General features: G+C 44.0%; 1 protein-coding gene across 2 annotated transcripts in view; it reads right to left on the bottom strand.

The window, feature by feature from the left end:
- Window positions 1-230: 230 nt before the first annotated feature.
- The window catches only part of dpys (dihydropyrimidinase), a 75,844-nt gene continuing 63,479 nt past the window's right edge, over window positions 231-12,595 (bottom strand). For both annotated transcript variants that reach the window (XM_072570607.1, XM_072570608.1), the window contains 2 exons: window positions 5,179-5,299; window positions 231-2,213 (listed from right to left, as the gene is read on the bottom strand). In XM_072570607.1, coding sequence (XP_072426708.1) covers window positions 5,195-5,299 — 105 coding nt within the window. In that variant the 3' untranslated portion in view covers window positions 231-2,213; window positions 5,179-5,194. The remainder of the gene's footprint in view (window positions 2,214-5,178; window positions 5,300-12,595) is intronic.

Genomic DNA, 12,595 nt, shown 5'->3' with positions numbered 1-12,595 from the left:
TTTCTGAATTAAGATTGTGGGTCAGTATGGACTTGATAGGCCGAAAGGCCTCCTTGCACACTCTAGGAATTTTATAGTTATAGATGAGAGGTCAGGTACTGTCCTCCTGACCTGCCCATCACCTTTCCCAGCTATCCGCTCCACCCTCCTCTCTGACCTATCACCTTCCCCTCACCCCTATCACATTCTCAGCGACCTTCACCCCCAGCCCCCCTCACATTTATCTCTCAGTCCCCCCTGGCCCACAAGCCTCATTCCTGATGAGGAGCTTATGCCTGAAATGTCAATTCTCCTGCTCCTCGGATGCTGCCTGACCTGCTGTGCTTTTCCAGCACCATATTCTCAATTCTGATCTCCAGCATCTGCAGTTCTCACTTTCTTCTATGATGTTATAACATGAGTCATGTAAACATTAATTGGATTTAATTCTAATAACTAATCCTTCAGAGATTCACAAGGCTGGCAGTCAGGAAGAAGTTGAGTACTTAATGTCGCAGTGGCTTAAATTCCACAAACTACTGTTAAATCTATGACTTTAAAAATGTTTTTTTTAATGCATCTCTAGATTCACTACCTTGCATCATGCTTACGAAATAGAGGAGTAGACCATTCAGTTCCTTGAGTCAATCTACGATTTAAATTCCACAAACTACATTATGTTTTGTGTTGGATGTAAAATGTTGTGCCTAGAGTAAAAGTGACAGATTTTTTAAAATACTTTTTATGGGATATCTGTGTTGCTGACTTACCCAGCACAATTACCCTGGAGAAGACAATGATGGGCTATTTTGTTGAACTGCACTGCAATTGATGTATTTTAGATTTTTAAGACAGTGGCTATTTTTTCACTATGATACAGAGTTTGTCTCTCCCATAACCTCAGCAGGAACTGTCTAGCATCCACACATGCTGTGGGGGAGCTGACAAAAGGTCCACTCTCTGGAACTTGCCAAACTGATTAGCTGATAGCTCCAACAGTCCTCGTAATGCTAAACACTGCCAGGTCTATAGAGGGAAGGCAGGCCTATAGAGTGAGGGAAATCTGTGAACAGATCTTTTTTCACTACTCTGGGATGGGGGTTTAAAGATCAGAGAGAATGGTATACCATCTTCTAAGGGGGTGTCCCTGAGGGGCAAGAACACCCTCCAAGGATGTAAATCTCCTTCCTTCTTATCAGTTTTTATTTAAAAAAAACCTTTCAAAATGATTGCCTGCTCCAACTCTCCTCTAAATTATGGTATGGGCAGTGTAATATTGGGCTTTTAATGAATTCATCTGACTCTTAATTATTAATGTATAAATAGAGGGCGCTACTAATTTCTGCACCTACCCACCCCTCATTATGGACAAAGTGAAGACTGCAGATGCTGGAGACCTGCATTGGAAAAGCACAGCGGGTCAGGCAGCATCCGTGGAGCAGGAGAATCGATATTTTGGGTCTTGGGCGAGTGGAAAGGTGATGGTTTGGACATCACTCTACTTTACATGCCCTACCTCTCAAAATCATATAGTAGGCCATGTTACATTGAGCTCATAGTGTCAAGTCAGGATAGTGTCTCGCTTTGAGGGGAACTTGCAGGTAATAGTTCTGATGCATCTGCTAAGTCCTGCCCAAGGAGTACAGTTTGAAGGTGCTAATGAAGGACCTTTGGTGAGTTGTGTGTCTTGTAAATGATAATTCACCGTTAGCGCCGAAAAGAGTGCATATTAAAGGGGTTATGAGGTGCTAATTAAGCAGGCTGTTTTGTCTTGGATGGTTGTTGGAAAGCACTCATCCAGGCAAGAGGCTAAACAATAAGGCACACTAGGAAATTATCAACTCCAGAAAATTCTGGCCCAATTTCTGTATAGTATGACTTTAAAAATGTTTTTTTTAATGCATCTCTAGATTCACTACCTTGCATCATGCTTACGAAATAGAGGAGTAGACCATTCAGTTCCTTGAATCAATCTACGATTTAAAGAGATTATGATCCACTTTGGTGGATTTCCCCTCAGAATTTATCCTTTACATCCACTCTTATTATTCTAATAAAATATGTAACAATCTATTTAAAGTTGATATGATTCTTATGAGTACTTCTCATGTAATAAAATTCTGTCAGCATGACCTCTTCCAATTAAACAAGTCACACAAAAGTAGTATAATTTTCACTGAGTGCAGTGTCGTATCTTCTCTGCCAGTTCTGAGGATTCTTTATAACAGGCGTTCCTGGGAAGAACAAGCAACAGAATAACTTTTTGATTTCTTATATAACCAGCATTCCATTTAGCCTGTATGATAACTTATGTAAAATGCAATATTTTCTGAATACATTAAAATCATCCCTGATTTCTAAAGCTTGCCCATAGATCACTCTGCATATCGATCAAATTCAGGTGCAAATTATACAGTAAATGGGAGAATGGGAAATAACTACAAATTCACCCTGTACCAAGTTAGCAGTGGAAGCTGAAACAAATGTACTTTCTTGCAGAGTCATTGTAATTAATGTTCAACTTATAGTATTTAAGATGGAGTGTGAGGCATAAATATAGTAGGTTGGAAGGACAACCTTCAGTAATGCTATGACCATCATAGCAATAATGTTTATGATTGCCTTGATTATGTACATTGTGCTGCAGGACTTGATGCTTCCTCTCATTGGCAAGTATAATTTACATTATAGAAGGATCCGGGTGTACAGGTCCACAGATCCCTGAAAGTTGCATCACGGATGGATAAGTTGGTCAAGAAGATATACAGCACATTGGATAAATAGCTGTAATAAAGCAACAAAGAAATTTACAAATTGATATAAATGAATGATCTGGAGGAAAATGTAGGTGGTCTGATTAGTAAGTTTGTGGATGACACCAAAATTAGTAGAGTTGCAGATCATGAGGAGGATTGTTAAAATCTACAGCAGGATATTGATTGCAGATTTGGGCAGAGAAATAGTAGATAACGTTTAATCCAGATAAATGCAAGGTGATCTATTTTGGATACCAAATTCAGGTGCAAATTATACAGTAAATGGGAGAACTCTTAATATTTACATTATAGAAGGATCCGGGTGTACAGGTCCACAGAAACCTGAAAATGGCATCACGGATGGATAAATTGGTCAAGAAGGTATACAGCGCGTTGACCCATTGGCAGGGACATCAAATATTCGAAGTTCGAATTTATGTTACAGTTGTATAAAACTTCAGTCAGGCCACATTTGGAACACTGCATGCAGTTCTGGTCACCACGATGTAGAAGGACATGAATGCTTTGGAGCGGGTACAGACAGTTTACCAGGATGTTGTCTGGTCTGGAGGGTTTTGGTTACGAAAAGCAGTTGTATGGACTCCAAGTGTTTTCACTGGAGAGATGGAGGCTGAACGATGACTTGATAGACGTTTGTAAAATTTACTATAGGCATCGATAGGGTGGATAGTCAGAGGCTTTTTCCCAGGGTTGAAAGGTCAACTATAAGAAGGCACAGATTTAGAGTGAGAGGGAGAAAGTTTAGGGGAGAAGTGAGAGGAAAGTTTTTCCTGGAACACACGAGCAGTGGAGGTGGTGAAAGTAAGCATGTTAGGAATGTTTAAGGTGTATCCTGATAGACACATGAATTGGAGGTAAACAGAGGGTTAGAAACAGTATATGGATAATAAGTAGTAGATCTAAATAAGTACTAGGAATATGTGCAGGTCAGAAGGGTCAGTCCCCGAGCTGAATTGTATTGTATTGATAAGGATTAGTTACATGAATGGCCAAAATTTGGCACATCAAGTTTAACATAGATAAGCATGAGGTTATCCATTTTGATCAGAGGAATAGAAAGGTAATCTCTTATCTAAATAGAGAGAAACTTTATAGTGCAGAGGGATTTATGGGTCCTTGTGACATGAATCACAGAAAACTAGTAGCAGGTACAGCAGGTAATGAGGATCGCAAATAGAATTTTGGAGTTTATTGCTAAAGGAATAGAATATAAAAGTAGGGAAATGCTGCAATTGTTCAAGGCAGAGTAAGTTCACTAGATAGGTTGATCCCAGAGATAAGAGATTCGTCTTATGAAGACAAATTGAGCTGTTTAGACCTACGTTTGGCTCATGGGCAGCATGGTGGCTCAGTGGTTAGCACTGCCCCTCACAGTGCCAGGGACCCAGGTTCAATTCCACTGTCAGGCAACTGCCTGTGTGCAGTCTGCACATTCTCTATCTGTGTGGATTTCCACTGGGTGCTCTATTTTCTTCCCACATTCCAAACATGTGCAAGTTAGGTGGATTGGCTAAATTAACCAAAGTGTTCAGGAATGTGTAAGTTAGGTATGTTAGCCATACAGGGAAAAGATGAGTCTGGGAGGGATGCTTTTCGGAGGGGCAGTGTGGACTCATTGGGCCAAGTGGCCTGTTTCCACACTTTAAGGATTCTATTCTGTTCTTATTTGGAATCCTGAAGAATCAGAGGATATATAATATAGGTATTTAAGATGCTAAAGTGGACTGACAAAAGTAGTTGTAAAAAGAATGCTTCCTCATGTAGGCCAATCTAGAATTATAGATCATAGTTTTCGGATAAGGGATGGAAGGTTTAAAAAACAGATGAGAAATTTTCTTTCAAAGGGTTGTACCTCTGTGGAATTCCCTACTGCAGAGTGCAATGGACATTGAATAAATTTAATGGACGAGCCTAATTCTAATTCAAAAAGCATTGTAATTCCCAGAGGACGTCCCTTCTACTCAGATCTTGAAGTTACAATTTGTGTGAACTGGGTCCAGATCTCTGCAGCATATATCAGTTTCTTAATCTGGAGTTATGAGAAATATTTACATAAGTACGAGGCCTGATTCATTGAGAGCTGCTCCACATAGGCATTGAGCCGGCTCATGACTGCAGCCCTTTAAATTACCAAGGTTGTCAAAACTTTTGTATGCCTCAACTAAATGCAAGATCCAAACTGTAGCATTGATGGTTGTAAGAAGTTCCTGGCTAAGAGCAGTGTGAATGAAGTATCTGAGCGACTTTCTTTCACAACTTGAATTTCATTCCAACAACTAGTTCACCCTGATGCATATTCTGACAACAAAAAAACCCCCACAAAATATAATTACTTTGACATGAGTTCTTTCTTATCAAGACATCAAGAACATTTGAGCATTACCATACTAACCATTTCAAACCAGAACTGGGTTCTACATACCAGAAAGGGTAAATGTTCAATGACATGACTGTTTTCCATCATGGTGGGATGTGGTAGTTAGAGACGGTGACATTACTTCTCCTTGGTATGGCTCCCTCTGTACTGGTGTAGGCAGACAAACCTGTATTTTAACAACACTGATTAATTTGGTTCAACTTGGATTGTAGCATACTTGGTCTTTTTAAAACTTTAACAAAAGTGGGGAATTTTATGGTCACTAAAGTAAAGGATACTCTCCTCCCTGACATATCACCTTCATCCCCTCCCCCACTCACCCATTGTACTCTATGCTACTTTCCCCCCACACCCACCCTCCTCTAGCTGATCTCTCTATGCTTCAGGCTCACTGCCTTTATACCTGATGAAGGGCTTTTGCCTGAAACGTCAATTTCGAAGCCCTTTGGATGCTGCCTGAACTGCTGTGCTCTTCCAGCACCACTAATCCAGAATCTGGTTTCCAGCATCTGCAGTCATTGTTTTTACCTCGTTGATTTTAACCCTACTGCGAATCCTCTTGCAAGGATGCCTGCCTTGAAGAAGTTTTCCTCCTCTCTCTACAAGAATCTCAGGGAGTCCCTCTCCCACTGCAACTCCCAGGTCATTTCCTCTGCCCTGAAGCTCTTCAAACATGTCGTGAAACAAACTCGCTACCACAGCCACATTTGCTTCCTCAGTGCCTGCCTCCATAACCAACTGATCCCACATGGACTCCGGACCACCTTTAAAACAGCAGAGTTTGGACCCGAACAGGACAAACAGTACAGACTACAGATTCAAAAACACCACCAACAGGTCTCCTTCAAGTTCCTCTGCTCCACGCTCACAGCAATGCGCCGGCACCTAACCTCGCTCCAGTCAGCCCTGCCTCAGCTAAGGGCCACACTCTCTCAGAATTGCAAAGAACCCAGTCTGTACTACATCTTCAGGAGAATTCATACTCTCAACAAACAGTATTTCAATTCCATCTCAAACATCAAAAACTAAGTACAACAAACTTTATCTATCCACCTCCATAACCAGCACTCCTCAAACATTCCAGAAGATTCCCCTGGCCTTGGAATCTATTCCGCCATTAGCCATGTAGCTGATGCAGCTGCCACCCCCACGCTGATTGATTATGTCACTTCCGCCCCCATCATGGCCGCTCCCACAACCACTTCCACCCCTCACAATTCCTCATGCATCACAGGTGACATCACTTCTGCACCTCACATCATCTCTGACGCCACATGCTCAGTGACTTCCGCCACCCCTACTGCCGTGGACACCATCACTTCTGCCCCTACCAGCGCCACTCACCTGAATTCTGTTGACACGCCCCCCACAGACCCCACTGTCACTATCCCCACCCCCCAGAACCCCGAGGGAAACACTACCCCTGCTCATGACTCCACTCCCATTCCCCCCACCATCACACCCACTCCAGTGACAGGTTCCGCCCCCACTCCCAGTTCTACACCCACACCAGATCCCAGCTCCCAGCCCTGCTGAGTTTTCAACATCCCTCCAGACCTCCCCCCTCACTGAGGATGAACAATCAGTCCTCAGCAAAGGACTCACCTTCAACCCCCTCCATCCACGCATCAATGAATTTAATACACACCGTGACGTCAAACAATTCTTCCGTTGCCTCCGCCTCCGAGCTTACTTTCACAATCAGGACTCCCGCCCACCTTCCGAGGACCCCTTTGCCCACCTCCAACACACTGCATCCACCTGGACACCCCGCGCTGGCCTATTACCCGCCCTCGACCTCTTCATTTCAAACTGCCACCGGGACTTTAACCGCCTCAACCTGTTTACCTCCCTCCCCCACTCCAACCTCTCACCCTCACAACGCGCAGCCCTCCAATCCCTCTGCTCCAATCCCAACCTCACCATTAAGCCAGCGGATAAAGGGGGCGCAGTGGTAGTCAGGCGCACTGACCTCTACACCGCTGAAGCCAAACGTCAACTCGAGGACACCTCTTCCTACTATCCCCTCGACCATGACCCCACCCCCCATCACCAAAACATCATCTCCCAGACCATACAGAACCTAATCACCTCAGGAGATCTCCCACCCACAGCTTCCAGCCTCATAGTCCGGGAACCCCGCACTGCCCGGTTCTACCTCCTTCCAAAGATCCACAAACCTGACCACCCTGGCTGACCCATTGTCTCAGCATGGTCCTGCCACACTGAACTCATCTCCACCTACCTCGACACTGTCCTATCCCCCCTAGTCCAGGAACTCCCCACATACGTTCGAGACTCCACACACGTCCTCCACCTCCTCCAAGACTTCCGTTTCCCCGGTCCCCAACGCCTCATCTTCACCATTGATATCCAATCCCTCTACACCTCCATCCGCCATGACCAGGGTCTCCAAGCCCTCCGTTTTTTCCTCTCCAGACATCCCCAACAGTACCCTTCCACCGACACTCTCATCTGTTTGGCCGAACTGGTCCTCACCCTTAACAATTTCTCCTTTGAATCCTCCCACTTCCTCCAGACCAAAGGGGTAGCCATGGGCACACGTATGGGCCCCAGCTATGCCTGTCTCTTTGTTGGCTACGTAGAGCAGTTGATCTTCCGTAATTACACCGGCACCACTCCCCACCTCTTCCTCCGCTACATTGATGACTGCATTGGCGCCACCTCGTGCTCCCGCTAGGAGGTTGAACAATTCATCAACTTCACCAACACATTCCACCCTGACCTTAAACTTACTTGGACCATCTCTGACACCTCCCTCCCCTTCCTGGACCTCTCCATCTCCATTAATGACGACCGACTTGACACTGACATTTTTACAAACCCACCAACTCCCACAGCTACCTGGATTCCACCTCTTCCCACCCTACCTCTTGCAAAAATGCCATCCTCTATTCCCAATTCCTCCGCCTCCATCGGATCTGCTCCCAGGAGGATCAGTTCCACCACAGAACACACCAGATGGCCTCCTTCTTTAGAGGCCGCAATTTCCCTTCCCACGTGGTTAAAGATACCCTCCAACGCATCTCGTCTACATCCCGCACCTCCGCCCTCAGACCCCACCCCCCCGACCGTAACAAGGACAGAACGCCCCTGGTGCTCACCTTCCACCCTACCGAACTTCGCATAAACCAAATCATCCGCCGACATTTCCGCCACCTCCAAACAGACCCCACCACCAGGGATATATTTCCCTCCCTACCCCTTTCCGCCTTCCGCAAAGACCGTTCCCTCTGCGACTACCTGGTCAGGTCCACACCCCCAAACAACCCACCCTCCAATCCTGGCAATTTCCCCTGCCACCGCAGGAACTGTAAAACCTGCGCCCACACCTCCTCCCTCACCTCTATCCAAGGCCCTAATGGAGCCTTCCACATCCATCAAAGTTTTACTTGCACATCCACTAATAACATTTATTGTATCCGTTGCTCCCGATGCAGTCTCCTCTACATTGAGGAAACTGGGCACCTCCTAGCAGAGCGCTTTAGGAAACATCTCTAGGACACCCGCACCAATCAACCACACCGCCCCGTGGCCCAACATTTCAACTCCCCCTCCCACTCTGCCGAGGACATGGAGGTCCTGGGCCTCCTTCACCGCCGCTCCCTCATCACCAGACGCCTGGAGGAAGAATGCCTCATCTTCCGCCTCGGAACACTTCAACCCCAGGGCATCAATGTGGACTTCAACAGTTTCCTCATTTCCCCTTCCCCCACCTCACCCTAGTTCTGAACTTCCAGCTCAGCACTGTCCCCATGACTTGTCCGGACCTGCCTATCTCCCTTTCCATCTATCCACTCCACCCACTCCTCCCTGACCTATCACCTTCATCCCCTCCCCCAATCACCCATTGTACTCTATGCTACTTTCTCCCCACCCCCACCCTCCTCTAGCTTATCTCTGCACGCTTCAGGCTCACTGCCTTTATTCCTGATGAAGGGCTTTTGCCCAAAACGTCGATTTCGAAGCTCTTTGGATGCTGCCTGAACTGCTGTGCTCTTCCAGCACCACTAATCCAGAAACTGGTTTCCAGCATCTGCAGTCATTGTTTTTACCAAAGGATACTAGTGCCACACACTGTAATATTCTCTACTATTTAATTGCATCAACCACTCCCAGATCCAATGGATCAAAATCACCATCACCATCATTGCAATTCCGAGCTAAACTTTTGGGATTACCAGCTCTGATGCGACTTGTATACATAGTGTCCTTACAGTTGGCAGGGAGATGAGACTTCCACTGAACCCCAGAAGTGAAGGGATAACATCCTAAATCAGTCCCAATTGATTGAGCACCATATTAGCACTTGCCTTTTATAAATTGTGGCAAGTGCTTGGAATAGCAACACATCAGTTAAGAAGCAGCCTACAAACTTGCCCTGACTACTCTAGTAGTGTGGTGGCAGTGCCCCTACCTGTGGGTCAGGAGGTCTGGATTCAAGCTTGATTTGCCCAAGCATGTGACACAACATGTCAGAGCAGGTTGATTTAAAATAACTACAAATTCACCCTGTACCAAGTTAGCAGTGGAAGCTGAAACAAGTGTACTTTCTTACAGAGTCATTGTGATTAATGTTCAACTTATAGCATTTAAGATGGAGTGTGAGGCATAAATATAGTAGGTTGGAAGGATAACCTTCAGTAAGGCCTGAAAGCATATGACCATCACAGCAATAATGTTAATGATTGCCTTGATTATGTACATTGTGCTGCAGGACTTGATGCTTCCTCTCATTGGCAAGTATAATTGTTGAGAAATAATAAACATCAAAATAGACAAACAGGAGGCTGAAAGAACACAGCAAGCCAGGTAGCATCAGGAAGTGGAGAAGTCACTGTTTTGGGTCAAGACCCTACATCAGGATAAATAAACAATAAATATCAGGCTTCCTCAATTGAACGGTGTGACTAACCGTAGTACACTTGAACTGCTGTTCAGATTAAAATGTGGTGTTAATAAAATATCAGATTTCACAGAACCAATCTCCAAAGGTAGATGAAAGCAATAAGAATGGAAAATATTAGTTTAAAATAATTACATTTATGCATACTTTTTCAATTATTACTAATCACTGCTCTCAGGTTTAAAGCACTTGAAACCTGTAAGTTGGACAAACAGTGATATAACACTAGCATTCTTACAGAAGCATCAATGGAGAATGTTTATTCACTTACTAATTACATGAAAAAAATAAAGAAGGTTTGGAAAAGTAGATCTTGGCAAGGATTCAACTGATTTATTTTAAATGAGAAGTTGCTTATTTTTGCACCCTTCTTCCCTGTGTGGTAATTGTTGGCTTATGATCAACCCAGTCAAATTTGGTACTGGACATCCTATTCTCAATTTATTTAAAACAATATGTAACATCTGGCAGGGGAAAGGAAGAAAAGCTGGGACCACATCAGTTAGGAAGCAGCCTACAAAGGAAGAAGCATCGGATGTGTATTTCACATCGCATCCTGCACCCCCAAAACCCATCAAGGGGGAATGCTCAGTGTTTACTTTATTCCTCCCTCTATGGAAACTTTTCCTATAACCCTCCTGTTGTGATGACAATAGGTTGTGGAATTAATCATGAAGCACAAAACCAATATTCCATTCAAATTACATATGTGCAGTTGCTCCAAGGTTCTGCTGATGGCAAGTCATGTTGCCAGTCTTGGCACTGACTTCTGGTTCCGAAAGAAAATTAGAGGGAACACTGACCAAGATTATAATGATAATATGTGCATTTATGTTGACAAATATTTAATGAAACTATGCAGATGGATTTGTTTTAAAGAGCATGGTATTTCTTCGTCCAAAGTTTAACAGAATGGAAATTAAATGGCTTGACTGTTCAACAGAACTATTTTATTTTTTATCCATGTTCCACGTTATCTACCCTTAACACTCCCAAAGGGTTGTTCGACTTCTGCAAAGAACTCAAACAGGTTTAAGCAGGTTTTCCTCAAATTCATAAATCTCATAATATACCTCTAACTGAAGGCAACAGCACTTGTAAATATGTCACCACATCCATAGACTGGAGATATGCAAAATACAATCTGCCTCTGCTCTAGGAAAACCAATAAGTACTGCATTCAGACCAGGAATCAGGACTCTTCTGTTATTTTAACTAATGGATCAAGTCGCTTGAACTTGCTAAAGTTTGGGCCCAGAAGTCAAAATCAATGCCTCATTTTACTGCAGATTACTTTCTCAAGCACTCAAAACAATTTTACCACATAGCCTGAAGCAATCAATTTCAAATCCGAAGCCATACATCTTGAATAGTTTCTGCTAATACAAATGGGAAAAGGCTATACTAACTTAAAGAGGAATGAAAGCTTCAAGATGGCTGAAGAGTATAAACCTGTTAGCTAGCAGATGACACCATGGTGTACTGGACAGTTAAGGTTAGCTCAGAGAGCACTGGGGCCTTAGTCAGATAAGTCAATAGGCTAAGGGGTGGCAAATAGAGTTTAATTTAGATATGAGGTGTTGCTTTTTGCTTCAGCAAATCAGGGCAGGACTTATGGCACTTAATGATAAGCGCCTGGAGAGTATTGCTGAACAAAGAAACCTTGGAGTGCAGATGCATAATTCCTTAAAAGTGGAGTCACCGGTAAATAGGATAGTGAAGAAAGCATTTGGAATGCTTGCCTTCGTTGGTCAGTGCATTAAGAATTTGGGATATCATGTTTGCACTGTGCAGGACATTGGTGAGGCCATTTTTAGAATACTGCTATAAATTTTGGTCTCCCTTATAGGAAAAAATGTTGTTAAACTTGAAAAGGGTTGAGAAAAGATTTACAAGGATATTACCAGAGTTGGAAGGTTTGAGCTACTGAGAGGCTGAAAAGGCTGGGTTTTTTTCTCTCTGGAACAGAGACGGTGGAGTTACCTTTATAGAAGTTTATAAAGTTATGTGGGGAAAGGATAAAGTGAAAAACCAAGGTCTTTTTATGAGGGTAGGGGAGTCCAAAACCAGAGGGCATAAGGTTTAAGGTGAGAGGGGAAAGATTTAAAACGGACAATTTTTTCATGCAGAGGGTGGTTATGTGGAATGAACTGACAAAAGAAGTAATGGAGGCAGACACAGTTACATGAGTACATGAATAGGAAGGGCATAGAGGGGCATTCCTAATGAAGGGCTTATGCCCGAAATGTTGATTCTCCTGCTCTTCTGATGCTGCCTAACCTGCTGTGCTTTTCCAGTAACACACGTTTTGACTATAATCTCCAGTATCTGCAGTCCTCACTTTCTCCTGTAGAGGGATATGGGCCAAACACTGGTAAATGGGACTAGATCACGGCATGTGGCTCAGTGGTTAGCCCTGTTACCTCACAGCGCCAGGAACCCAAGTTTGATTCCCACCTCAGGCAACTGTCTGTTTGGAGTTTGCACATTCTCCCTGTGTCTGCATGGGTTTCCTCCCAGAGTCTGAAGATGTGC

The sequence above is a fragment of the Chiloscyllium punctatum genome, chromosome 5, assembly GCF_047496795.1.
Source record: "Chiloscyllium punctatum isolate Juve2018m chromosome 5, sChiPun1.3, whole genome shotgun sequence".
Lineage (NCBI taxonomy): Eukaryota > Metazoa > Chordata > Chondrichthyes > Orectolobiformes > Hemiscylliidae > Chiloscyllium > Chiloscyllium punctatum.
The sequence above is the reverse complement of the archived record's forward strand: the minus strand, read 5'-3'. Positions and strand labels throughout refer to the sequence as shown.